We start from the raw sequence: 25,979 nt of genomic DNA on the forward strand, positions 1-25,979 counted from the left end.
TTTCTCTCTTCTCTTCCCTTCTGCTTCGTCGTCGTCGTCGTCTTCGTCGCATCATGCATGTGCTGTGGCCGGCTGGCAAATCAAAGACTTGCGTTTTTCTTCTTGCTGTCTTACAGCTTCTCCTTCCTCTTCTTCTTTTGCTCTTGATTGATTAGGGTACTTCGTTCACGATCATCACATGCACGTCCAGTCTAGCCATTGCGGTGGCGTTAGTTTTGCTCGAGTGGTTTTCAGGAAAGAGAGAGGTCCTAGACAGGCGCAACGAATGTGTGGATAGTAAGGGGATAAAAAGGACAAGAAGAAAAAAAAAAAAGAAAGAAAAAAAAACGAAGAGGCAGAGTCGGAGTCGCGGCGCGCGTGCAAGTATGTAAAGTATCTTGGTATAGCCGGGTGGGTGGTCTGCTGCGTACTATATGTCGCAACCCACCGCAAGGTAACAGTTGGTTGCGACTCGTCAGCTGCTGCTGCTGCTGCTGCTGCTGCTGCGGGGCCCAACCACCAATCCCATAATCGTAGTTTAACTCTCCGCGCCCGTTTGCAAAGTGCTCGCCCGCCCACCTCGCCTCGCCTCGTCTCTGTTTGTCTGTTGTCTCTGCCTTCCAGTGCCACACAGGCAACAAGCAAAAGCACACATGCAATCGTTCAGCCGTCTCGGAATGAGTGTCCTCCAAGACGAACCTTCGAGCAACAAGTATTTCACGCACCATCAGAGCCAACCAATCAGGCCATACGCATGCAAGCAACACGCAAACGAAAACGAAAAAGCCATCAATCATTCGTACCGTACCTCAGCTGAAGAAGAAGAAAAAAAAGCAAAAACGCCCCGTGCAATACCACACATCTCGCATTACGCCTACGCCACGCCACGCCATGCCACGCACAGCAGCCTCCATTTATCCATCCGTCCATCCATCCACTTTTACTTCTGTCGACGCTTTGGATACGCAAGTACAGCCTAGCCTGATCTGTTGGCGGCGGTTGCCAGCTCTCCTTACATTGCTTTCCGATGTCTGTTCTCCTTCTCCTGGCGCCAGTGGTGATAGACAAGGAAAGATGCAAGCCGTCGTGCCGCAGTGGTGCCGCTCCTCCATTCATAAGCGCGGTAATCGAGCCTTGATCGGCCGAGGTCGTTTCCAGCATGGCGAATGAGCGAGAGAATTTGACAGGGAGATAGAAGCCCGGCCGGCCGGCTCACTGGCTGTTGACGGAACCGAGAAAAGACAAGCGAAGCAAACACCGTACGCGTCTAAAAGCTGTAATATAGTACCGGGAAAAGAGAAAAAAGCAGGGTAAGACCAGACCGATGACGGTAGCAGAGAGGATTTGCCGAGGGTAGTTGGTTGGTTGATAATGGTTCGTCGTCGGATCCGGTGGAAGACATGCAGACAGTAAAATCCGATAGCTAGGGGTTAGAGAGCAGATGGACATCGTGGGACGCATTTACGTCGGTGCCCTTGGGTCAGAATGGTTGAACAGCGTGTAGAACTGCCAGTTTTCGTTTTGCTGACATGGTCCTCTGGGTGAAACCATCAGGGCCTGGCATATCTTGTGGGGGGGCATTCGAAGCCCGACTAGGCGTTTCGCTTGTTTCCCTTTTTGCCACTTGCTATTGCGACCAAGTCCTGTGAAGACTTCTTCCTCAAAACCTTGGTCGCCGGCTCAGGTTTGGGATTTTCCATCTTCCATCCGAAAGCGTTGCCAAAGAAGGAGAGAGTAGTTTGCTTCAATCCAGAGGGAGCAGAAGCAGGAGTGATTCCCGAATTGAAACTGCTGCTCTTTCTCAACGACGAGGCCGGCGCAAAAGGCGTCTGGGGTTTGGGAAAAGGAAGCTCTGGCAGAATGGAAGGGTCTTCGGCCAGCGTCGTATCAGCAGAAGTCGGGGTGTCAAGAGGTTCAGGTGTATCTTGTTGCGGCGTCTCAACGCTTTCCTTTGTTTCTTGAGAGCGTGAGACCCTCGTGCTTGATTTGCGGCGGGATGAAGATCTCGTCAGTTCGGTGATCCTGGTCCTGCTCTTGGTGACAGTCCTTTTGGCTGGGCTCTTCTTGACGGGACTTGCGGTAGACGGTGGTCGGCCAGCACGAGACCTAGTGGTGCGCATGTCATCAGAAGACTCGTCGTCCTCATCCTCGTCCTCTTCTTCCTCCTCATCATCTTCATCATCCTCTTCCGCCTCTTGTAGAGCAAGCGACCTCCTCGCTGCCCTCTCGGCCCTGCCATCCTTCTCCTGGGTTTTCTTCAAGGAAACAGGATCTTCTGCAGCTCCCAAGAGACCGCCTACGCTTGACTTGGTCTTGGAGTAAATGTTCTTAACCGTCGACGAGGCAGCGGCCGCAATGGTCGTCAGTTTCGGCTTTTTCTTCGGTTTGACGGGTGACCGGTTGAGTTTGCGCTTATTGTTGCCAGAGGGTGGGTCCCTAATCTCCTTGACAGGCTTGTTGCGGACTTGACGACCAATGACACCAGCACAGTTGACACTGCCACAATAGCACGGCTGCTCTTGGCCATACGATCTGTTGTATGCTGTTAGGCACTGAGTAGAATGAACAATCAACGAAAAAGGTACTCACTCAAAGTTGTAGTGCCACGTCAATTCCTCCCCAGTCATGATGTACCGATCAGCAAAGAGTGCCATTCTCACTTCGCCGTTTACCGTCCACTTCTCCATGCGACAGTTGGGGTTGCACGAATGGTTGACGAATCGGGCAATGTTGCCACGATAGCCGTCGATGATGAGTTTGTCGTAAAAGTTCATCAAGTAAAAACACTGTGACAAATGTGAGTCCAGCTGATCGCATATGTTTTGCAAAATATCAGACATACCTTGTGGTCCTTGTACACTTCTCTCACCCGTCGATCGCTCTCTTGCTGGGTGATGATCTCGCCGATGTACTCAATCACTATCTGATCTTTGTTGAACGTGCGCATGGCACGCACACCATGTCCGCGGTTCGGGGTTTCCATAACCTCAACCCCAATGTTGTACTTGTTGTACCACAATCCGTAATCATCCTGCTGCCGCTTGCGGAGTTCGCTGAACTGTCGGTTTCCGCAATGCCGCCCAACGTTACAACTGCTGTCATCACACTCGAAGAATAGGACGGCATTGAAACAGTTGTCGCGGTCACACTTGTCGATACAGTTGCACTTGGAAGCTTCCATCTGGCGGGCCTGTTTCCTTTGCTCTTTGGCTCTGGCGCGTGTTTCTTGAGCATCTTCTCCCTTGTACTCATCTAAAACCGCCATTAGTACATTCAATTTCAACGAGGTCACACAACCTACTTCTCTTCAAATCGCGCCAATCCCTGACCTTGACTTCCTTGGGCAGCGGACTGAATACCTCAAAAGGCAGTTGAAATGGTTCAAAGGGACGCTTGCTTTCCGGCAACTTCTTTTTGGGGTAGAGGTCCAGTTTCTCGGCCATGGAAAACATGGGCATGGGAAAAAGTGGGTTCTGCTGCTCGCGATCGGCCTCGGTAACGTTTTTGGGTTTGTGGCCAATGACTGCGCTCAACCTTCCAACCAAATCGTCTTGGCCAGTGTTGTAAAACTTGCCCGCATTGAGCCACGGTTTCCGCAGAGGTCCCGACTTGATTTCGCTGATGCGAGCCTCGTCCAAGTCGGTTTCAGGGGAGGGCTCGACGATTCTCTGGCGCTTGACAGGACGCTTTGCAAGCGCGGAGCCTCGCTTTGTCGGGCTTTTCTTGTTCGAAGACTTCACTCTAACGAAGGAAAGATCGCTGTCAGAATCGTCAAGGTCGCCGTGACCCGCGCCGGCGTGCTTCCTCGAAACTGCGTTCTTGCGCTTCGAGGAAGCCAGGAAAATAGCTCTGGGGCCCTGACTGCTTTTGTCTGTGGTGCGCTTCGGGTCCCGCCGACCAGATGCAGCACTGTTGTTGCTCAGTCCGGCAGAAATGGTGTCCTGCTCCAATTGATCCGCAGTGAATGACTTGCGCAAGCTGCTTTGTGGCCTTTTCGTTGAGCTCTGTCTGCCCACCGACTCGGACCCAGCCAAGGGCGTTTGACCAGGTATGCCTTCGGCCAGCGATTTGCGAATGTAGGTGCCATCAATGTATTTGGTGGGCGTGTGTATGCGTGTTCCAGCATTCTCCTTATCATTGTAAGTGACGACGGTCGCCCGACGCCGGCTGCTCGCTCGACGTTGTGCGGCCACTTCGGGCTCTTCCGATTGCGGCGTTGGCTCTGAAGGCTCTTCGCGCTCCTCAATCTCGATCTTCGTGGTCTCTACAGTTTCAGTTTCGACTGCATTGTTCTCCAACAGCACGACATTGTCGGTAGGCTCGACTTCTGCCGCGGCTGTAGGTGGGTGGAGGCCGGCGGGACTTTGGGTTTTGGAGGAGGCTGCAGCGCCCTTGAGGTATTTCCGCGGCGTGTGTAAACGCGTGCCGGCCAACTCTTTGTCGTTGTATGTCGCGACGGCGGCACGTGTCCTGGTGCTTTGGCGGCGCTGGAGAGCGGATTGCTCATTCGCCTTGGGCGCGTCCGAGTTGACGCTCGACGTGTCCGCCTGACTCGTGTCGGGGGTCGACGAGGGCGCTAGGGAAGCATCAAGGGACGACACGGCTTCGGGGCCGGTAATGTGCGACAGGATGGAGAGGTCGGACTGCGGCGAGGGTTGGCGCGCGGTGGAGTGGACGGCGGTGTTGGCGTCGCCCATGGCGCAGCGATCGATGGCAGGGCTCGACGTGTGCTGTGGGCGACGGGAGCGGTGCAAGATGCGGAGCTGGCGCGCAGAAGGGGACCGGGTGGGTGATGGGTGCAGGAACCTCGAAGCAGAAGAGGAAGACAGCCGATGCTGTTCCAGATAGCCACAGAGGCGCCGAGGGAACCCAAGAGGAGGGGTGCGGGTGGGAGCGAAGGGAAAGAGGGGTGAGGAAGTCAAGGTTGTCTAGGTGAGGTCGAGGGACCTGATGCGAAGTTGACCGTCTGTCTGATGGCTCGCGTAATGTAAAGTGGATGAATTGGGAAAGCACCAGGGTAAATAAAAAGCTGACAACGTGACGGGGCATATCACAGGCGACGCACCTGCTGGGCCTCCTCTCGGCCGCATTCTTCTGCCCAGGTGGGAACCAACACCGAGCTCACCAACAGCTCCAGCTTGCCGAGCCTCGACAGCCTGCCCAATTTGCTGCGCTTTGTTGCGCACACTTTCTCTGTGCATGGTGCTGTCCTTCTTGTCTTCCGTGCCGCGCATGGCTGACGTCGCGGGGATTCCGAGTACCAATCGCAAGGAACCTCATGAGTTGGGATCAGGATTGGGTATCAAGTCTTTGACTTTGATTGTCATGTACTTCTCCTTCTTCACCTGTCTTTGCATGGCGGCTGCGGCTTCACTTTAGAGGTGCGCATTGCCCCCCGTGAACCTTGCCCACATCAGTCAAGCACTTGACTTCAATCCGCGCCACCGCCCTCATGAGTGCCTCTCGTTTAGACCACAGCGACTGTGAGCCGCTAGCACACATGCTCGCATCATGTGTTTCAAATGCCGTGAGGCTCTGATGCTCATGACCATCGGCCAAGGAGGTCACTTCTCCACATCTTTTCTCAAAGGACAGCATCCATTCACAAAGTGCTTCCAGGGCTAGGAGAAGTCTGTTGGGACTTCCTGTCGAACGACTGGCTCATCACCCCTTTCCTCGATTTTTTTGGTGGCAGACATGTAGATGGTGCTCCAACGTGTTCCCCAGCAGCCAAGCTCCGCAACAGTACACCCTACAATGGCGATAGCGCAACCAAGAAACGAGGACGGACTGCTCTCCAAGTGACTTGAACAATCAGTGCCGTCAAAACCAGTGTGGCGAGCAAGTCAGTCGAAATTGCCGCGGGATGAAAATTACGCAGTGAAACGACCACCCACCCAGCCTCCACCACTTTGTGTCTCATCACATCGTCAACACTGCCGGCGCTTACAGACCTGGCTCCAAAATTCTCACCGCCCAAAAATGTCGCCAGTTGGACTTCGAAATCCACGCCTCAGGATTTTTATGGGTGGCCTGCTACAAGAAAATGGTAACCTTGGAAGCCCCTCTTCTGTCCTCTGTAGGTGAAGAAGTTAACAACCATACGAATCCACTCGGCGCTATAAGATAGCCTGTCTACCGTGCATGCTCCAACACGTCGAAAGATCTTCACCTCCTGGACATTTCCTTTGCTGAGAAGCCACTGCACGCTTCACTTACTAGGATACAGTGAGATTAGGTAGCGAGTCGGGGCGCACATGACCACCTTGCTCCTCTGCGTATCCATCATTTACGGGACATTGAAAGTTGGCCTGCACCTTATGAGCAGGAGTGTGTTGGCATCCTGTTCATGAATTTTGCAATCTCTTGAGGGCCACCAATCGTCAACCAAGACTTAAATGTAAGACAAGAGGGCTGGATTGACATCTAAACCGAGAGGCAGACTCGGCTTGAAAAATTTGAAGAGTTGAGTCACATTATATCTAAAGTCTTGATCTAAGCAAAAACCAACAATGGCACCCGCAGTCTCCATGTTTCTCGCAGAAAGAAAGAAGCGAAATTTATGCTGCAAAAAAGTGAGCGCGGAGTCGGAGGAAGAAAGGGCCCAGAGCAAATACATCCGTGTCTGTACAGAGCCCACGATATTTTCTCAGCCCTCAAAAACGCCATGGTTCAATTCAATGCCCATATCCTTCGCCATGACCTTCATCTGCGCCTCGATCTCGGCCTCCATGCCACCACCAAAGCCCAGCTTCTGTCTGACCCACGCATACCACCACACGGCATCACTCCCCAACAACACGGCCCTAAACCTGAGGTGCTTGATCCAATTCGCCACTCGCTCAAGCAGGGCCAGGTCTCTGCTCTCGGCCAACGCGCGGCTCGCCCAGAGCCCGGTGATCTTGATGCGGTTGACGGGGGAGCCGAGGAACTGGTTGTTTCCCTGGACGATGCGCAGGTTGCGGCCGATGAAGATGAGCTCCTTGGGCCACTTGGTCTCGTCGGATAGGATCTGCTTGATGCCGGCGCGCATCTTCATTTGCATTTCGTAGGCGCGCTCGCCCTCGGTCTTGCCCTTGACGCCCTTGCGGATTTCGTCCGATGTAGACTGGTCGCCGCCCGTGTAGGGCCGCATGAGCGTCGCGCTGGCGAAAAGATCTGGGCTGTTGACGCCCCAGCTGCGCACAATGTCGGCAATAGTCTTGTTGTCAAAGGCAATCAGAGATTTCCAGAAGAGGGCGTATTGGTGACGGAACTCTGGTCTCATGTGGATGTACAGGCCGTGGTCAATGAGAACCAACTCTGATTTACCGTAGGGCAGGCGGCGAAGGAAGATGTTTCCTGGATGAGGATCGCAGTGGACCACACCCCATAGGAACATTTGGGCAGAGAACAAATCGACCATTGTTGTCATTACGTCCTTCAAGGAAAGACCGAGTCCACCGTTGCCATCCTCGCCTCTCCAATGTGTCCGGTCAGGTTTCAACTGCTCCTTGTGGGGGTCATTGGAAGCCACAGACGCCAGACTTTCTTGAGGGGGTGGAGGCAGTGGTTTGCCGTTGCAGCCTGGGCTTCCCTCACTCTTTGGTCCTTTCCAGGGGCTTGTGATTCCTTTCTTGTCCCAGAGCCGGGTTCCTTCAATCCATTCCGCAGTCATTACTCTTTTGCTCGAAAGCTCCCGGTATACCTTTGGTACGTAGACGCGACCTCGCAGCCGCGGCTCGTTCTCCACGAGCTCCCTCATGGTTTCCGCATTGTTCGCCTCGTTTTCAAAGTCCGTCTCGAGCATGAGCCGCTCTGATACATATGGAACCATGCTGTACATGGGGATATCAAACAACCAAGTATATACTCTTGCAACGACCCTGTGCAGCCAATTAGATGTTTTGAATCCGTGTCGCGGGGATCAGGCCACAACTTACTTGAACGCCCACAAGTCCCAACCTACTTGTGCCTTTATCTCCCTCTTTTGTATCTTGACTGCGACCTCTCTTCCGTCTGGTAATCGCGTCCAATGCACCTGTGCCACGCTGGCAGACGCTCTCGCGGTCCTTTCCATTACGCCCTTTCCGTCCTCGCCCTGGAACGAGACGCCAAAAGTTTCCTCGACACTTTTGCCAAAGTCCTCTTGGACGACTCTCTGCACGTCCTCCCAGTCATTCTGCGGCGCATCGTCAAACATCCTGGAGAACATTTTCTGAAACTCTGGCGGCAAAACCGCGCTCTGCATGGCGATTGCCTGCCCAATCTTGAGGTACAGGCCTCCATTATCTCTCAGAAGATTGAATATCCTCTCGGCATTGCGATTGTGCACCTCGGTCAGGCTGCTGGCGAATGGCGGGTTGGCGCGAAAGTTGATCTTGTAGTCCAAGCCAATGACGATGCCGGTCTTGAAGGTCCTAAAGCTGCGAGTCAATGACGCATTGTTGAAGTGCGTGTCGAAGACGTAGCCGCCACCGACGATCGCGGTCGTCCACGCAAGGCGCCGCACCCATTTCCGCTTGGGCTTCGCGTTGGGTTTCGGAGGCGCTGATTTGGAGAATTTCGGAGGAGTTCTGGGCGCGCGGGCGAGATTTGATTGCGATCGGAAGCTGCTGCGAGGTGATATTCCCAGTCTCCGCTGTGACGGGTGTTGAAAGGCTCGTAACCGGCGAGGCAGGCCATTGTACATTCTGGCAAGCCTGAACGACGAGCGCACAGGGCCAAGCAGCGGAGGAATATGGATTATTGAGAGAGATAGAGAAGGATAGAGGTCGAAGCTTGGAGGTCGGAGTGCTAGCGAAGAAACTTTGGGGGCTGCTGACTTTACATTCTGGAGGTTGTGTTGGTGAAGGTCCTCGCGGCTGAAGCAACCAAGGGTACCAGTCAATGACGCAGCGTCATCAGAGCACCGGCCCAGGGTTAGACGAAGGTCGGGATGTGCCACCGATAAGCCCCGACTCTTAAGGCCCGAACGCCGTGTCCGAGGTGTAAGCAAGACACGTTCATAGGGGCTGAAAGAATCCAGCACGATTTTCTTTCTTACCTACACATTAACATGAGCGCCAACGGAATCACAGGCACACGTGTGTAGCATCAGAAATGGCTCCTGGCGTTACTATTTGGTATCAAGCGCTCTCTCTCCGAACTTCCAACTATGCAAACAAAAAAAAAAAAAAAAAAAAAAGTCAAAATCAATCCAACATGGTTCAGTCCTCGTCAAAAATCTGGTAAGTGTTGACGAGGATTGTGTCCACCACCTTTGCTTGGAGACCAGCATCCACCATCTGGCCTTGGTGCTGTCCCATAATGGTCGGCCTGAGAGAATGTTAAGAGACGTCCAGTGGGCGCATCACGTTTTGGGATTATTTTTCAACTTACGCGAAACAAATGGCAAGATTCGACGAGCTCATTCGGTTACTGGCACTCCGTTCCTGCACGCGGTTCAGGTGCAAGACCAGGGCCCTCAACGTCGCATAATTGGGGTCAGGCAGCGCGTTGATGATGGCGTGCAGGCTGTCCCTCCGCACCGTGTCATCCTCGATCTTGGCTGCCTCGATGAGTTCTTGATAGTGCTCATGCGTCAAGAGGGGGTCGGGCAATTCCCGGAAGAATTGCTTCAAGAGGCCAGCGACACTGTTGACATCGTGGAAGAATGCTTCGGGGTTGCGGAAGTCGATGGCGGCGGAATCTAACAAACGTCAGAATCGAGAATGCCCGTCAGTCGAAACAAGCTTACCGTGGTCAAACATGGCCTTCATGTCCTGAATGTGCGTCGACGTGCCAGGAACCCTGTAGATTCCTTCGGCATCCAAGCCAAACAGCTCCACCGCTTGAATACACTGGTAGACAACCATGGGGACTGGCGATCCATCCCTCCTGAAAAGCTCATCCAGGCTGACGCCAAAAACGGGCTTCAGTGGAGGCGCATTACCACCGTATGGAGGGCTCGTCTGTCTGACAGGTCCACCGTAGCCACCAGGGGGCGGCGGGTAGGAGCCCTGTGTTGGAATATCATTTATTGGATAAGGGGGACGCGAATCCACCGGCGACGAGTACGGGTTCTGCTTGAAGCTATCTCCATGACTCGAGAGGATGGGCGACGTTTGCTGAGGGATGTCATAGGGGAGGAACGGCGGCTGTTGGGACTGCGGCGTCGGGTTCGTCTGCACTGGAGGTGGCTGTGGAGGACTGGATTGGAAAGGCGGACTCTGTACCGGTGGAGCGGCAGTAGGTGGTGGCTGTGACGGTGCCAGGGTGTGGTGTTGCTGGTATTTGATTTCAGGCGGTCTTGGAACCTTGCTCGCATGACCGGTGATGAAGCTTGTGAGGTCCTTGTCGTTGTCGACCTTGTAGAAGATCTCCCTCAAGCTTGCAGCCTCTGGTTCTCCTGGGTTGTTTGTGGGGGCGACGAGAATGCCATTGCTGAGGAGAAGCTTTTCGTTGAAGGTTGCTTTAGGTTGTCAGCAGCAATTCAGGACACAGACACAGTTGGTGTAGCATACCAAACTTTTGCATTTGCAGAATCAAGGCCGAGTCGCACTCCTTGATGAGCTCCATGATGGCGCTGATGGCTTGGGGCCGCAGCCTCTCAACCAGCTCGGTCCGCAGCATCTGCGCCGTCTCGACCTTGCTCTTGTAGTCCTGGTCGGCCGTCTGAAGCTTCTTGTGAACATCCTCTTCGTGCTGCGCAGCGCTTTTGGGTCCCTTGATGCCAAAGACTCTGCCAGCGCTCTTGTCGCCTGTCTTGACGCGGTCATAGTCTTCAGCCAACGAGTCGTACTTTGCCTTTGCCTTTTCCATTTGCTGGATGGCGTCCGAGACCTTCTTCTCGCTGGCCAAGCCTGTAGACTTCCATTGCTTGCGGCCCTTTTCAACATTGTTGGTGAGCTCGTTCAGATCCTCGTGCATCTGGTGGAGCGAAAGCGCAAATTGCATGCCATTGTCGCCCATGCGCTCGTGGAGCCTGGTGCCCTCTTCAAACTGGTGGAGGTAGGTCCCTTGGCGCGAGTCGTGGCGGCGGATGGACTCGTTGGTCGCACGGCATAGCTTCTTGAGGCCCTGCGCGTGCTCTTCCTCGAGCTTGGAGCGCTTGCTCAGGAAGGTGGAAAAGTCCTGGGCGAGTTAGCTGGGCATTGTGGCACAAGGAAGGGATGACGACGCGTACTTTGGCCGAGGCAATGCTCTGCTTGAGGCGGGTGAGCAGAGTAGGGACTCCGATCTATGCGAAGGGTTTAGCAGGCGGCGTTTGGGAGCAGTTGTAGGGCGGCGATGGCACAAACGTCAGACTGAATGACCTCGTCAACGACTCTTTGGACGCCCGAGTCCACAGCAGGCGCGGGGGGATGGTGGGCAGGGTCCGCAGCGCCATTCGAGGAGGCCAGGCCATCAGGGTTCAGGAGATCTGTCGGTGACGACGAGGAATCATGCGACGGGTCCATGGCGGCGGTGGAATACCTAGGACGCGCGATGGAGCGAGTACCAGGAGAAGAGAGGTTGTGGGTGTGGACAATATCAAGGCACTGGCGCGTGTCGTGTCGCAACTTGGGTCATGAGTCGGCGTGCATAGGCACCAGCTTCGCCTTGCTGGAGTATCCTGTCTCTCCGCGGGTGGCGGGTGCTTGCGAACGGGGTGGCTGAGCTGAGCTGAGTTGAGCAGAGCACGCGCGGCGGCGGACATCAATGGTGTGCGACGTGGGGATGGAGTGCCCAGGCCCAGGCCCAGGCCCAGGCCCAGGACCAGGACCAGGACCAGGACCAGGAACCCCAAGCACTTCCGCTCCGCCTTGCTGCCTTCAACAACATGAACCCAAGGTCACGTTCCGATCGCCAGCCGTTTCGGTCGGGTGGGTTTCTGCCGACGTCACCGTCCATCCATCTATCCGTCCACATATCAGATCCATCCCGTCCTCAGTTCAAACTAACAAACTAAAATACAATCACCACTCTGCTATCTCGACGGCGCCTTGGCCTTCTGCTCCTCCTCCTTCTCCACCTCCTCCTCACCCGCCGCCCACCGCCATCATGTCTGACGAAGCTCCACAAGCGCCCTCCAATGCCCCGCAAACCTCGTCCACACTGCCTGAAGAAGTCATCCAGTGCCTGCAAAATGCCCGCTTTGTACGTCCACCCTCTCATCACACGGCCCCACGGCGCTTCTAACCTCCCCTCTCGACAGCTGCACCTCGCGACCTCGTCGACCGACGCCATGCCCCACATCTCCCTCATGAACTACACCTACCTGCCATCGTCTCCCTACTCGGCATCGCCGCAAATCGTCATGACCACGCCGCCGGGCACCCAAAAGACGACAAACCTGTGCCAGAACCCGCGCGTGTCGCTCCTCGTCCACGACTGGGTGTCGACGCGCCCGCCGACCCTGACCTCGGGCCGCGCCTCGAGCCCGCCGCCCGCCGCGTCGCGAAGCTCGCTGGCCACGCTGCTGCTGGGCATGAACACGGCGGCCCTGTCGCGCATCTCGGCCACCATCAACGGCACCGCGCACTTTGTCGCCCACGGCAGCGACGAGGAGAAGTGGCTCAAGGCGCGCCACCTCGAGAACAACACGTTTGGCTCTGAGCTCGACGAGTCGCAAGACGTCTTTGGCACGAGCCCCGCTGAGAGCGGTGATGGTGGTCGCGGCCGCTGGGTTGAGGGCGAGGAAGTGCGCGTCATTAGCGTCTGCGTCAAGGATGTGAGGATATCGGACTACAAGGGTAGGGTCACGGATTGGGTCATCACCGGCTCACACACCACGGCCAACGGTGCTCTTCCGAACGGAATATAAAACCCCACCAAACTGGTCAATCACAGCAAGGTTAACTTCGAATAACGACTTTTCAGAAATGCTTGCCGTCCAGTAAATTTGCGCTACAAAAATGGGAGGTTTCAATTGTTCAAGTGCGAGTTTGCCATCACGACAGCGGGAATCACTTGGATGAAAATTGTGTTTGGATGATCCACAGCTACCAATTCTTCTGAAATCTACAAATACAGCTTTTGGGTAGCCTATATTTTCCGCGCTCAATCATGTATTTGCAATGCTCTCTCCACTGCGGATGGACCTCACCCCGAGCCCACGCATCTTTCTGTATCAATCTCTTTTCCACCCGTTCCAACTCCATTGATACGAAGTAGACAGGAGCTGAGACTGAGGACCGTACACGGTGCCGTAGCCGTGCCTCTTCCGGGGCCTGGCTGCCTCTCAGCATTGATAGCGTTGGGCCGCGCTGCCTTGAGCAGGTTCGAGTTCGAGTTCGAGTTGGAGCAGCCACGCTCTCGAGAGCCTCGAGCCCAGAGCCATCTCTTGCAGAGCTGCTTCGACGATGCCGCCGTGGGTTCCGTCTGCCAGACTAGGACCGCGTGCGTCGCAGAGCGTTCGCGGGAGCTCGTCCGTGGACGAGATGGATTCTTGGATGTACCACCACCGCCGCAGCGAGAGGTACGTGGTAAAGGATCAATCACCGCCATAACAGCGACGACGACGACGACGACGACGACGACGACGTTCACGCCCACACCAACCTCATCTCAAAAGCGGGGCGCCGTGCTCCACATCACTCTGATCCTCCCTAGCCCTGCGATCCAAACGCCACAAATCAAGATCGAGGTCGCGCGCCAGCTGCTCGACCGTCTTCTCCCACTTCGCCAGCACCGGATGCCTTGCGGCCACAACCTCAAACGTGAGTTCATCCTCGTTTCCATCAACGCCAAAGCGCCATATCCCCTCCTCGTCGAAGTACTGCGGACCAAACAACGCCCCGACGTCCAGCTCTTCGCGCGCCAGCCGTAGGAGATGCTTCGTCGCCGCAAATTCCTTCTCCTTGTTCTTCTCCTTTTCCTGGTCCAGGTCCAGGTCAAACGCACACCTCAACGCGCCCACCACGCCCTCCAACACCCCAACCACGCGCCCCGCCCGCAACCCCATGACCGCGCCGAGCGGGAACCCCTCGTCGAAGCCCTCCTGCACGTGCGCCGCCTTGCTGACCGCGATGCCGTCGCGATACCCCGCCGTGACGTGGACGCTGCGCAGGCGCGGGATATCCGAGACCTCGTCGCCGAGGCGGCGGTGGTGGTTGATGGTGGAGTTGGGGGAGGAGGACGAGGACAAGGCGGCCGCCGAAGGAGGCGAACAGCCAAACACGTCGTCGAGGTGGCTCGCCGTCGTGGGCGGTTGGCGCGGGGCCGCTTCGCCGAAGATGTCGTCGTCGTCGAGCACGCTGTTGCCGTGGTAGTTGCTGTTGTAGTGATGGATTGGCGGCGACGGAGGCGCAATCGAGAGCGAGCGGAATGCAGTCGTGGGTGACATGTCTGGATTAGTTTCGCGGAGCATGGTTGCAAGTGCGACGATGGCGGCGATGCGCGTAGCTAGTCTGGGTAGTCTGGCGAGAAGATTCGGTGACGGGTCGTTGGGTTGTGTGAAATCTCAAAAAAGATGACGGGATGTGTGGTGCTGCAGTGCCCCGAGACTTCCCTGTTCAAGCCACCAGCGCCACGCCGGCTGCACCCTTGTTTCGCCAGAGTGACCTGATCCACTTTATCGCTGTACCGAGGGGGCATTCTTCTTTTGCCCCGTTGCTCTGGATCGCTTTGCTCGTGCTCGCCTCAGCCATTTGTAGATCACTCCGGACCCCGAATTTTTTTTTTACTTTTTTTTTTTTTTGAAAAGCCTTCTCCGTCTTTGGACATACGAATCGAGCTATTCTGCTCACACACATGATGCAATCTTCAAAGGAAATGCTATCTTTGTTGGACGGAGTCGCTCTACTCGGTAGGTATGGATAAAGCTATGCCGGAGCAACCAGCTCCTCCCCTTGTCAAAAGAAACGCCTCTAGGCAATTACTACATCTCATCCAAATCCACAGCGTTGAGAGCCATAATGAGGGTCCTCAGCATGCATGTCAGGGGGGCATGGGCGCCACCCAAACTCATCCTCTTTGCGCAGGTCCAAACTAGAAGCAAAAGGCGCAATCCCAAAACATGCTGTTCGGGTTTTAAAGTCGTAGCAATACCTTGCCTCGCCTACCTCCGAAAAAGAAAAAATGCACAATGATGAAAGATATGAAAAGCCAGCGAGGAAGGGTATCAACGACAAGAACCACAGGCTATCCCAAATTATAAGGAAAAGATGAACAAAAACTCCGAGGCTATGCGATCCAAGGGGTTTCAGGGGGTATCAAGCGGAGGGTTCAGCCTCGGGTCTCGTGGCCGGTGGAAGAAGGGAAACGGCTGGAGGTAACGTGTTGAATGTGATGTAAGTGTCCAATATGGACGATGATCTTGCGGCGAGGGTCTCGGCAGTAGAGAGCTCAGGCCAAGGAACACCTGGGATGTCCTCCGGCGGCGGTATGTCGTCATTTTCAGTCGTCGTCCTGTCCCACAGTTTGAGGCTGATGTACCAGCGCGACAGGGCGCGCAGGCGTCTCTGGCGAATGACATCGTCCAGTTGGGTAGAAAGTTGCTGGGAAACCTGGTTCAAGGCAGCTCGGGCTTTTTGGGCCTGTCCATCCAACTCGCGCCATTGCTGTTGATGGACAAGCTTCAGCTCTCGCAATTCCTTCTCCTGCTTTGCTCTGGATAGCATCCTGGCAGTCTCGTGCTTCCGGTCCAATGAATCGTGCGTTCTCTCCGCGTCTTTGAGCCGTTGTCGGTCTTCGTCGGTGACGACGCGCTTTTTTGGGCCACCGGGAATCGTTGCAGCGTTACAATAGGCTTTCATGTGCCTGAGCGCGACAGCAGAATGAACACGCTCCTGATGTTGACTTTCTAGCATCGAGACGTCCGCCTTTAGTTGCTTGTCCTCGAGCAGCTCGATTTCCTGTGATTGCTGCAACTTAGTCAGCAAGCCATTAGTGAGACACAGGGGACCCCTTTTGTGTAGTACCTGCACCCTCGTGTGTTCCTTGATTCCCTCCCATTGGCGGTTGAGCGTTTTTCTGGAAAATTTCCCGTAAAAGTGCAGCAGTTTCCTCTGCTTCACCTCGAATACGGCAATTCGCTCGTACGACTTGGTGTACTCGTACCACATTTCGCGAAAGGTATCGTTGTCCATCGCCAACTTGAGGGCCGCTCGTTGACCTTCGGTCGTTGTTGCGGAGGTTCCGTTGGAAGAGGTTTGATTGTGCGAAGCGGAAGAGCCGGCGCTCGATGACGGTCTTGATTGCGCAGCTAATGCAAGTGCGTGCGTATCAAATTCTGCGATGGAATGGCGCGAACCCTTGTCGGATGAGGTCTTGTACGTGAGACGACCCTGCACCTGGCCGAATCGGTGCACAGTCGAATGGTTCAAGGAGTGAAGGGAGTCGTCATCCTGACTGCAACGGGGGAAATTTTAGTTGCCGTCTTGTACGGTTGCCACATGGAGAAAGCAGACTCACCTATATCTTTTTCTTGAAAAGTTGTGCGTGTGACGCATAAACTTGGACTTGAGGCTGCGTATCGATGCAGAGGCAGACGAATGGCGAGTGTACGGAATCAACGGCGGGAGGGTGGAGAACGAGGGTCTTCCAGGCACGACTGGTGGTAGTGCAGTGCGATCCGGGTCGTCGGTGGAACCAACAGATTCTGGGGTAGTGATGTCGGTTGAGCACGAAGTCTGCGTGTTGGCCGAGACGGAAGAGCGGCGGATGGGAGAGTGGGTGCATGCAATGTCTGGCATCGAGTCCTGATGTAGAGGGTCAGCGGGACTCGTTTTGCAAGGCTGAAGAACTGACCGGCAGCTCGAGGTCGCGTGTTTCAACGCCGGCAGCAAGGGCAGCGTTGCGCAAGGCGAGATCGAGCGCGTCCTCCGACTGGCCTTCCTTGAGCTTTAATGCCTCCTTTTCGTAGAGAATCTGGTGAAAGATGGGAAGCGCGGCAAAGTCGGTGAGGGCGTCCATGATGCAGGACTCGATTGCGCCGGGGCGCAGAGCATCGAAGCTGGCGATGGCGGGAATGAGACGGGCGGCAGTCAGGTCGGTGGAGTCGGACGAGGGGAACGAAGAGAGGATCAAGAAGGAAGGACTGGAGGAATGTAGGTAGGGTGCGGTTTGGCGCAAAGGATGGAACCGGGCGAGGGAAAAGGCGGCGGTAGTGGCTGCAGTTGATTGCCTCGACTTGCGCCACCGATGGATGTCGAGCGATGTCGAGGTGAAGCTGAACGGCTCGTTCGCGCTCGCATCGGATCACCGACCAACCATCCGCCTCGTGCCCGCCGTCTGCCGAACGATAGACTCGAATGCCGACACTCTATCTGCCTCGTCAATCTACGTGATACCGTCTCTCCCAACGTTCCTCCTCATCCCAGCAGACTTCAAGTTGCCCGAAATGGATCCAAGCTTAATTGCCCTGGACCTCTACACGGGCGCTAACGGTCATCATTACCACAAATCCAAAATAAAAACTTTTCACTTCTCATTGGCTGCCGCGGCCACCCCTTTTCCGGCCGCCATCCAATGTACAGTTAAGGTACAGACTGAATTACAATGGAGACGTCATATTCGTACTTGTTAACACGCATCTGCCGGGCACCCGACCATGCTGCCATACACATCTCCCGAAATGCCCGCAATCTGGAAAATCGCATTGATCACCCCGCCGATTCCCTCTCCCGCAATCAGTCCAGCAGCGACTGCATAGCCGTAAATGTCGAATGACTTTGCGTTTCTCTTCTCCCAGATGTACGCTGTCAATGACCCCATGAGCATGGCAAGACCGTAGACAGCTGCGCGACCACGTCAGAATATGGAAACATGTTTTGAGCCTAGGCAGACTTACTTTGGTTCAGCACAAACGCCAAACTTATGCACATCATGTTGGGGCAGTAACTGAAATCGATTAGCCGGGTTGATCGAAGCAGCATCCATGTGGAATTACTCACGTTCGCATCCACTCCCGCTTGCCGACCAGGACATAATGTCTGGTCAACACCACAGCAACGCCAAGTACGGAGAAGGCGATGGCAAAATACCCAGACGACGGCGGGATGGGAAAGTCGGGATCCGTCACCGCAATGGCAACAGCACGCCACGCCGAAACCGACGGTGCCGCGAACGAGCAGCTTTCCGCTCCGGCGTCCAGAATACAAGGGTAGGCGGTGGCGAAGAGGACGAACATTCCTGGGGCTAGGAAAACGGCTACAACGGTTCCGATGAATTGTGCAGCCCACTGCTGGTTGGGAGGCGTACGGAGCAAAAAGCCGACACGGAAATCTACCGTGAGGTCGGTTGATTGGTTTGCTCCCATGTTGGCTAGGGCACCTCCGATCAGGTTGAGCTTCTGAGCGTGGCTGACACCCCAGTTGTCGCCTTTGGTGGCGCCTCCGAGAACAATTTGGGAAGCCTTTGAAGCGGCAGTGAGCGGGGTTGTGTCTGTTCGTCATGTCAGCCTATGACTGTATTCAAGAATGACAATGGCCACTTGAGCCACGGCACAAAAAATAAATCTCTCAGGGGCCAAGGGGCAGACATCTCTTTCCCCCTGACAGATTTTCTCTTCCCCTGCTTTTGATTTTGTGTGCCACGTCTTCGACCGAAAAATACGCGCTTACCTGTGACACCCGTGCACTGGATTGCCAGGAAGGAGAACAAGAACGCGAGGAACACGGAGAGCAACGACATTCCCACGGGCATGCCGAACTCAACACCCATGACGATACATGTGGCGATGATGGCCAGAAGAAGACCTGGACCCCACATCCACATGGGAACTCGCTGGTGCGGAGCAGCTGGATCCTCGATGATGTCCTTAACTTCCTGCTCAGAACTTCTTTGCGCCCAGCCGATTTGCTTGCCGCTGGCGCTGCCAGCTTTAGCTATCGCCTTGCAGCAGCCACGGTAGAGGGCGCGGAATCCAAAGACGAATACGCGCCATTGGAGAGCGAGTTCTGTTGAAAAGGTTATTAAGATTTCTTGGTGTTGTCTGTGAGGGGCGTACCAGTGAATGACACAGCAATCATGCAAAGAATACCAGGCCAAAGCATCCAGTATCTGGGACTCGGGGTGTCTTTGTTGGACGCGCTGAGGGACAGAGACGCAAATGAGACGTAATCTGCCCATTTCGGATCCTCAGACGCCTGAACTCCGAAAGCGACGCCGTATCTGACGAGAATGGGGCCTATAATCGCCCAACTAGAGTTCAATTAGCGCGTCTCAATCAGGACTTTGAGGTAGACTCACGCTAGGATACTGCCAGCGTAGAAGGATATGGAAACGTTGAGTCCGACCTATAGCAGTTAGCTCTACCACTTCTTCCTTTGTAGACTCAGTAGAGGGGATTTCGCACGAGGAAGCCAGTGCCAATGAAAGCTGGTGTGAATTCGATCATCCAGCCCCAGTTTTCAATGTTGATGGCGCCGTTGGAATAGCCACTCCATTGGTAAAACCAAGTGAAGATATGCCAGTCCCATCTGTAGATGACATTAGCACAGCCACTGGCAGTCTCATTGTTGTTTTATTTTGCGTACAGAATTCCCGTAGCGTACTGGGACACCACACGCAGCACAAGAGCTCCAGAAAAGGACCACGCTAGGGCCTTGGTCTTCAATTTGGCCATGTTCTCTCCTGATACTGCCTGGTGCATGGAGCGAATCGTCATCGCGGTAGCCGTCGCAGTGGGGAAAATGAGCCTCAGCTCGCGCGCCACGTTGATAATGAAGAAGCGTCGAAGGGGCGTGGCGAAGAAGAAGCCGAAGAATCCACCTGAGGCATGATTAGTTACTCAATTCGTCCATTTAGATTGGAAGGGGCAGGAGAGCGAGAGAGGTGAGAGAAGAGAGAATTGGGGCGAATGTTCCTCTACTTACCAACAACAGTGAGAGACACAATGCTCCAAAAGTCTTTACTAGGGTCGTTCAACAGACCAAGTTGATACAGGGCCGGATAAGCCGAGACAAAGACATTGCTCAGACCGCCGGCAGCCGTAGCAGCAGTCTGCACGATATTATTCTCGCGGGGTCCGAAATGACCGCCCAAAATCGGGAAGTTCTCAGCGAAAGTCTTGCTAAAGAACTTGATGACGGCAAAACCGATGATCGCGCCAAACAGGTTGGCAGTAAAGGTCCAACCAGTCTTCAATCCCAGGTAGACGTTCGAGGCATTGACCAGGGCACCGCAAATGCATCCCAAGACGACGGCGCGAATGGTGATGACGCGCGAGGGCTCCTCGGGCAAGTCGTCGAAAGGCACAAAGGGATCGGGCAAGCCCTGCTCCTCCTCTTCTTCGTGGATCGAAATGGCATGTTCGACTTTGGGTTCAGTGTTTGCGGGCGAGTCGTTGAGCACCGCGGGGCGCTTCTCGCTCAGAGAAAGGTTGTCAGCAGTTGCCATAGCGAGTCGAGCTCAGACCACGAGGTCCAATGCGCGGCGAGCGGGTCGTCGATGGACAGACGTCAAAGGACGGTAGGTGGTGGGTGTCGGGGTCTCCGCAAAGTAGCAGCGCAGGCCAGTTGGCGGCTGTACTTATTTATACATACAGCAGTGGAGTCAAGATATCAGGCGGCGGCGGCGCAGAACGACAGCGGCGACAGAACGAGTAGGGCGCGCAAGGGAAAAAAACAATAGACATAGGTAAAGGCGAGTGTCGCCCCCGGGCATGATCGTCCAACAAAGGCCTTATCGGACGGCGGACGACGCTCCATTTTGAGAAGCAAAAGGGTCTGGTAGCTCGCTTCTTTACGAACCTGCCAAATCAGGTAAAGACGGTGCCCGTGGCTGACAGGATGGCACCAGAACACAATCCTTCCAAAAGATTGTCTGGGCAATTGGTCAAATGCTGCAGACTTTTTGCTGGTGTCCCGAGTGGCGCGGCCCTGGTGTGAGTGCACTGGCGCCGGTGGCTCGTGTTACGCTGCAGAGGCCCGTCTTATCGCTTCAATCATGAATCGCTAAAAATTTCTCGAAATTCATCAACACCCTACAATTCTTGGCCCCACGGAGAGCGACGCCGCAGATCTCCGGCATGTGCGATTTCTTTTTGTCCCGTGTTCTGGTTCGCGCGCAACAGGGCTTTGTCCAACGTGTGGACACGATACTTGTCGCAGTCAGCTGTGGGGTCGTCGAATGTGCTTCATTGAAAGTTCACTGAATCAACAAATACCGCTGTGCAAATACAAACGGCCAGAGTCACCCAGGAGCTCACTCTAGGTCGTCCAAGGCGTTCATCTGGCGAAAGCATCTCGAATTCTAGAAGAACTGGTCGATTCAGAACCTGTGATACCATCCAGGTTCGCCACAAACTTGGCTGCTTCCAAACTGGCTTCTACGCTGTCCGCGGCTGTCGTATTCACGCCTGAGGATGCTGACATCGGCTGACCGTGCCGTTGCAATCCATTGCTGGCATTTGATTCTTGGCCTAGTCTACTGGTCTATCAGTTCGCATAGATACACAGCGACGCACCATCACTCCGTCCGACTGAGTGGGAGATGTTTTTCGAAGTGGTATTGGTGGATTCTCGCGCGGAATTTTTCAGTCCTTGTCGAGTCTACCGCGCCAATCGCCAATGTGGTCCGAGATGATCTTGGCTGCCCTCGAGGCTGGCTCGTTTCTTCCAAGAGCCTCGACGAAGTCGCCCTCTGGGTCTGCACATGAAAGGTCAGCCATGCTTCTAAACTTTCGGCGCAATCCTGGCGGAGCAGACTTACCCATCAGATAAAAGTATATGCTGTGGTCGACCAGGTAATCCTGACCAGGCTTCACATCGGGCGGCGTTGAAAAGTACACCCTGTACTTCTTGCAAATGTCCTTGATATCGTCGTACGCACCCGTCAGACCGATAATGTCCGGGTGGAACTCGTTGAGGTACGTCTTCAGGACAGCGGGGGTGTCGCGTGCTGGATCACACGTAATGAAAACTGGACGCAGCGTGTTGCCCGACGTCTTCTTGACGCGATCAATCATCTCAGCCATCTTGTCCAATTCCTCGGGGCAAATGTCGGGACAGTGGCTAAAGCCAAAGTAGACCTGCGTGGCGACAACCCATTAGCTTGATCCTGCGCGCATGCGACTGGCACGACGAATCCGCGGCACGCAACCCACCAAGGCATATTTCCCCTTCATATCCTCGCTCGTGAATTTCTTGCCATTCTGATCCACGAGCTCAAACGGCCCGCCAACCTTGGGTCTGCCGACGCCCTTGGTCTGCTCGGCGATTCGTTGTCGTTCCACGCGTTGCTTCTCGAAGCGGAAGTAGAGGACGAGGCCCGCGCCCACGGCGAAGAAGAGGACTGCGGATGTTAATGTGAATGGCTACTCGTCGTGTCAGTGGGAATTGCTTCGAGCCAAATCTACCTGCGCGCAAGAGGATGAGCTTGCCCCGACTGACCCCGGCTCTATATCGCGACCTTGCTTCCTGCACCGTCTTGTATTGTGCGCTCGGAGACGACGAGAAGCTCCGCACGTGGATTGACGTGGCTGTCGTGGTGCCATTGAATTGGTCCTTTCGAAGTGCCCAAGAGTGTGATGTTGCGAAAGCTGCCTGGTTCGGGAATCGCCGCGCAGATGCGCCTTCACGCGGCGCAAGTCGGTAGGCGGAGCATTTGCCGAGATGCGGTTGCAGCTGGCCTAGTTGAATTGCTCTATTCCAGAGCGCTGGGCGCAGAGAGAAAGCCTGAGCCATTGTTGGTTGGGTGTGCTGATTAGAAAACCTTCAGGCTACGGCGGAGAACGCGGAGCTTATGTCCGGATGATTTTCGGCTTACCACAGCTATGCGGTAGCTACATACCTACTGAGGTCGGTACCTATACATGGTGGTACCAGAATGTTGGAAAGACAGCAACAAAAGCAAATTCGTAGGATGAAGGTTGAATTCTCTCCGCAAAAAGACACGATCGAGCCGGGATCACTATACGCGTAACATCTTTTCACAAATTGACATATCAAAACCTCATCCCCCGCCATCGTCGCGTTCAATATTTGCGAAGGCCAACTGAACCAAAAGCAACGACTCAGATTTCTTATTCATGAAAAGATCTAGGCTCCAAGCGAGCAATGTCCCAACACGCACAGCCAGCATCCGCCCACGGCTCGGGCGAATACCCTAGCATTTGGTCAAAAATGTAGAAAGATGGCACGCTGGGTGGATAGTCGATCTACCTCCAGTGACAAACGAGTCTTCCATGGATGAGGGAAAGACGACGTATACTGAGGAGGATGTGCCTGCGAGATAGAAGATGGGCGGGCGAGAGAAAGATAGGGAAAGGGAGGAGAGGAGATGGGTAAGAAGAGCCATGCAAAGTACATGTACTGTTGCTTTCGCGTCCGAAATGCAAGCATTCATTCGCCCCGCCATGTCATGCAACGCCACGCCATATGCTAAAAGAGTGCGAGTAAGTATGTACAGACGATCAATCGCTCTTTCAAGTCTTCAGGACGCTCTATTCAAACAAGTTGAACCAGCTCGTGCCATGGCCCATGCCGTCATTGCGGCCGTCAAGATCGAGGCCCATGAGCAAATCTGCCGGACCGGGCAGGCTGACGGCACCACCGGCACCAGCGCCTGTTCCTAACGTAGTAGAGGTGGAGGTAGTAGCAACAATTGCTGCCGATGCCGATGCCGATGATGCCGTGCCAACAGCAGTACACCTGTTCGAAGGCCTGGGGTTCAAGTCGGCCGACGCGCTCGACCAGGAGCCGCCAGCCGTGGCCGTAAGCGGAGCAGGGAGCCATAAGGGCGGCAAGTTTGCCGTAGCCGTGTTGCTACTGGTGTTAGTATTCACAACATGACGCTGTGATGTCTTGAGTGTGTCAAGCGGGTTGATGTGGTCATTTGCGCCCCCGCCGCCGATTGGCGCATCGTACGCCTGCGAAGGCTGCGATTGCGATTGGCTGCCCCCATTGCTGGGATTGGCGTAGGAGAAGATATCTCTGCTCAGAATGACCGGGCTGCACTCGCCTTCGAATGGGAGGTCGGTTGTGAAATCGTCGTCGTCGGAAAAAGGGTCGTGAAAGGGGAAGTTGGAGAGGAGCGCCTTGAGATCTGCAGCGCGCGGACGAGACGATGACGAAGGCGCTGCCAGGTTGAAGTGTGGCTCTGCCGTCACGACGACCGGAGGAGCATGATCTTCTTTCTGAGAGCTTGACGGTGCTTCGGGAGCCGCCGCCCGCTCCCTCTCCGTGTTGTTACCATCAATGGCCTCGCCTGGCGCCTTGCCCTTGTCCTTGACATTGATCTTGTAGCCCGCATTCTTGTACCGCTCCGGCCACTTGTTCCGAAATCGATCGCGCAGGTCAGTAGGGTGTCGGTGGTTCAGTCCCAAGTCCTCATCGTTTCTGATGACGTGCCATTTCAGGCCGTGCTTGTCCACTCCACGCAGCAAGGCCTCGTCTTCGTCCTCGCTAAACTTGCGTGGCTCCCGCCGCGTGTTCTTCGTGAAGGGTGCTTCGATGCCAATTGACATGAGTTCCTGCGAGCCTTTGCGATGCACTTTCGGGCCGCGCTTCTTGCCCACAGGAATCTTTTTCAGAGACCAAGATCCCGACAGTGGACTGTCCTGGTGGACAACGTTCGACACAACGGGATTCGAGACGTTCTTGACCTGCTCGGCAGGCTGATTTTCTTTGCCTTGCCCACTTGCGAATGAAAGATCAGAAACTTTCTTGGACAGTCGCTTTTCCCGTTCAGTCGTCGTCGAAGCTGGTGCCTTCAGCTTACGATACTCATCAGGGCAGCATGTCCGAAATCTGTCTTTGAGATCCACAGCCGTCCTCTCGTTGAAAGAGTATTCATCGCATTCGAGAATCTTCTTCCAATTCCCGATCCCAAATCTGGCGACGCCCTTCAACAAATGCGTTGTCTCCTGGTCCGTCCATCTCTTGCGCTTGACTTTGGGAGCCGGCTTGCCAGCCTTCTTTTGGGCTTCGGTTTCATCAGGTTCTGGCTGCTCTTTTTCCTTGTCAAAGGTTGTCTCCGCATTCTTTTCAGGTTCGGGGACGACTTCCTTTTGCTTCTCAGCAGGCTTCGCGGGGGTCGGATCAGACACGACTCGTGCACCCTCCTTGCTGACATCTCTGTTTCTCTCCGCGCCAACCCTCTCGCTTGTTATTGGCGGGAACAAGCCAGCATCGGGCGGAGGCTGATGGAGTCCCTGCAGCAGCGGCGGTATCCTTGGCCTCCTCTTCTTCATCGCCTCCGGCTTTGGCAGAGTAAACATCTCACTCCCGAGATCCATCTTCCTTTTCCTCCGTGGAAGGACCGTGGGCGACGCATACTGAGTCGCAGCCGGAGGCGAGAGAAGCAGGTCCGAGACGGAGCCGCTGAAGTGCGAAGCTGTCGCGCTCGCATGCTGCGTAGAATCTGCCGGGGGTGACAGGGTATTGTTCAGCACCTCGGCGAGAGGAACCGACTTTGGAGGTCGCGCAGCATTCTGATGAGCGCGAGTCGGACGAGACTCAGACGGCGCTTGCGCTATAGGGGGCTGCGCGTCGGGCGCAGGCTGGCTGGAGAGGGCTCTTGGAAGCTGGCTGTTGAAGACGGTATGGCCATGGCCATGGACGTCCTTTGCTCCAGGGTTATAAATGTCTCTCAACGATATATTCGCAGAGGGCGCACTGGGCTCTACGGGGGCCGGTCTGGACGGACGTGTTGATGGCAGCGCCTGCGAGCCATGTTGCGGTGTTTGGAACGCTCCCAGAGGAAAGGGAAGCTGTTCCGGTGGGAGCCGATCTATCGAAAAGGTATCATCGAGGAGGAGAGATGGGATGCGCGGTTCCATTTCATCGTGCGTATCCGACACCGATTTTTACATGGGTGGGTCGCGTTCGAGTGAGGTTGTGTTAGAGTCTGGCCGAAGGACGAGCGAACACCGAGACGAGGTTGGCGGCAAGCCGTCGTCGACACCGATCCCTCACAAGCTCAAGCCGGTTCTCAGACGGCGCTACAGAGGCGCTAATGAATGACAGCAGCTTGGAGTTGATGATTTTTGGAACTCAATGTCTGTACAGGGCAGGGCAGCTCACAACGTCAAGTTGGGCCTGCTATTTCGTCATGGTTTGGTAGGCGGTCATTGACATCTGATCCCAGCGTCCAGGGGTCCAATCAGCGTACCT

At 55.1% G+C, this 25,979-nt stretch overlaps 10 protein-coding genes across 10 annotated transcripts; 1 reads left to right on the plus strand and 9 right to left on the minus strand.

Moving 5' to 3' along the window:
- Positions 1-151: 151 nt before the first annotated feature.
- Positions 152-1,173, minus strand: IWZ02DRAFT_83729 (uncharacterized protein). Its single transcript, XM_066771288.1, has one exon. The coding sequence runs from the start codon at positions 774-776 to the stop codon at positions 249-251; it is 528 nt and encodes a 175-aa protein (XP_066619439.1). The 5' UTR covers positions 777-1,173; the 3' UTR covers positions 152-248.
- On the minus strand, positions 1,174-4,786 carry IWZ02DRAFT_83728 (uncharacterized protein). Its single transcript, XM_066771287.1, has 4 exons — positions 3,281-4,786; positions 2,822-3,231; positions 2,569-2,765; positions 1,174-2,511 (listed from the first exon to the last, which is right to left on the minus strand). The coding sequence occupies exons 1-4, from the start codon at positions 4,674-4,676 to the stop codon at positions 1,572-1,574; spliced, it is 2,943 nt and encodes a 980-aa protein (XP_066619440.1). The 5' UTR covers positions 4,677-4,786; the 3' UTR covers positions 1,174-1,571.
- Positions 4,787-6,368: 1,582 nt separating this feature from the next.
- Positions 6,369-8,884, minus strand: IWZ02DRAFT_83793 (ABC1 family-domain-containing protein). Its single transcript, XM_066771289.1, has 2 exons — positions 7,902-8,884; positions 6,369-7,844 (listed from the first exon to the last, which is right to left on the minus strand). The coding sequence occupies exons 1-2, from the start codon at positions 8,648-8,650 to the stop codon at positions 6,629-6,631; spliced, it is 1,965 nt and encodes a 654-aa protein (XP_066619441.1). The 5' UTR covers positions 8,651-8,884; the 3' UTR covers positions 6,369-6,628.
- A 239-nt stretch (positions 8,885-9,123) lies between these two features.
- On the minus strand, positions 9,124-11,656 carry IWZ02DRAFT_461438 (putative Rho GTPase activator). Its single transcript, XM_066768214.1, has 6 exons — positions 11,241-11,656; positions 11,126-11,179; positions 10,464-11,073; positions 9,698-10,411; positions 9,340-9,649; positions 9,124-9,276 (listed from the first exon to the last, which is right to left on the minus strand). Exons 1-6 carry the CDS (start codon positions 11,397-11,399, stop codon positions 9,168-9,170), a joined length of 1,956 nt encoding a protein of 651 aa, XP_066619442.1. The 5' UTR covers positions 11,400-11,656; the 3' UTR covers positions 9,124-9,167.
- Positions 11,657-11,982: 326 nt separating this feature from the next.
- On the plus strand, positions 11,983-12,745 carry IWZ02DRAFT_384213 (uncharacterized protein; the record flags this gene model as incomplete). Its single annotated transcript, XM_066765320.1, has 2 exons — positions 11,983-12,078; positions 12,137-12,745. 2 exons carry the CDS (start codon positions 11,983-11,985, stop codon positions 12,743-12,745), a joined length of 705 nt encoding a protein of 234 aa, XP_066619443.1.
- A 738-nt stretch (positions 12,746-13,483) lies between these two features.
- IWZ02DRAFT_384265 (uncharacterized protein) lies at positions 13,484-14,266 on the minus strand (the record flags this gene model as incomplete). The annotated part of the gene is made up of 1 exon (XM_066765324.1): positions 13,484-14,266. One exon carries the CDS (start codon positions 14,264-14,266, stop codon positions 13,484-13,486), a length of 783 nt encoding a protein of 260 aa, XP_066619444.1.
- Positions 14,267-15,024: 758 nt separating this feature from the next.
- Positions 15,025-17,081, minus strand: IWZ02DRAFT_83854 (uncharacterized protein). Its single transcript, XM_066771290.1, has 4 exons — positions 16,672-17,081; positions 16,336-16,622; positions 15,843-16,272; positions 15,025-15,776 (listed from the first exon to the last, which is right to left on the minus strand). The coding sequence occupies exons 1-4, from the start codon at positions 16,834-16,836 to the stop codon at positions 15,135-15,137; spliced, it is 1,524 nt and encodes a 507-aa protein (XP_066619445.1). The 5' UTR covers positions 16,837-17,081; the 3' UTR covers positions 15,025-15,134.
- A 364-nt stretch (positions 17,082-17,445) lies between these two features.
- Positions 17,446-20,262, minus strand: IWZ02DRAFT_384197 (oligopeptide transporter; the record flags this gene model as incomplete). Its single annotated transcript, XM_066765318.1, has 9 exons — positions 17,446-17,660; positions 17,714-17,763; positions 17,817-18,306; positions 18,486-18,821; positions 18,872-19,065; positions 19,114-19,160; positions 19,220-19,343; positions 19,401-19,635; positions 19,740-20,262. The coding sequence occupies 9 exons, from the start codon at positions 20,260-20,262 to the stop codon at positions 17,446-17,448; spliced, it is 2,214 nt and encodes a 737-aa protein (XP_066619446.1).
- Positions 20,263-21,277: 1,015 nt separating this feature from the next.
- IWZ02DRAFT_83888 (SCO1/SenC-domain-containing protein) lies at positions 21,278-22,572 on the minus strand. The gene is made up of 4 exons (XM_066771291.1): positions 22,257-22,572; positions 21,971-22,180; positions 21,577-21,895; positions 21,278-21,513 (listed from the first exon to the last, which is right to left on the minus strand). Exons 1-4 carry the CDS (start codon positions 22,548-22,550, stop codon positions 21,401-21,403), a joined length of 936 nt encoding a protein of 311 aa, XP_066619447.1. The 5' UTR covers positions 22,551-22,572; the 3' UTR covers positions 21,278-21,400.
- Positions 22,573-23,767: 1,195 nt separating this feature from the next.
- On the minus strand, positions 23,768-25,270 carry IWZ02DRAFT_360899 (uncharacterized protein; the record flags this gene model as incomplete). Its single annotated transcript, XM_066764332.1, has 2 exons — positions 23,768-24,337; positions 24,449-25,270. Coding segments are annotated over 2 exons (1,392 nt in total), but the record flags the coding sequence as incomplete, so codon positions are not given.
- Between the last annotated feature and the right edge of the window lie 709 nt (positions 25,271-25,979).

The sequence above is a fragment of the Phyllosticta citriasiana genome, assembly GCF_038021145.1.
Source record: "Phyllosticta citriasiana strain CBS 120426 chromosome Unknown IWZ02scaffold_14, whole genome shotgun sequence".
NCBI lineage: Eukaryota > Fungi > Ascomycota > Dothideomycetes > Botryosphaeriales > Phyllostictaceae > Phyllosticta > Phyllosticta citriasiana.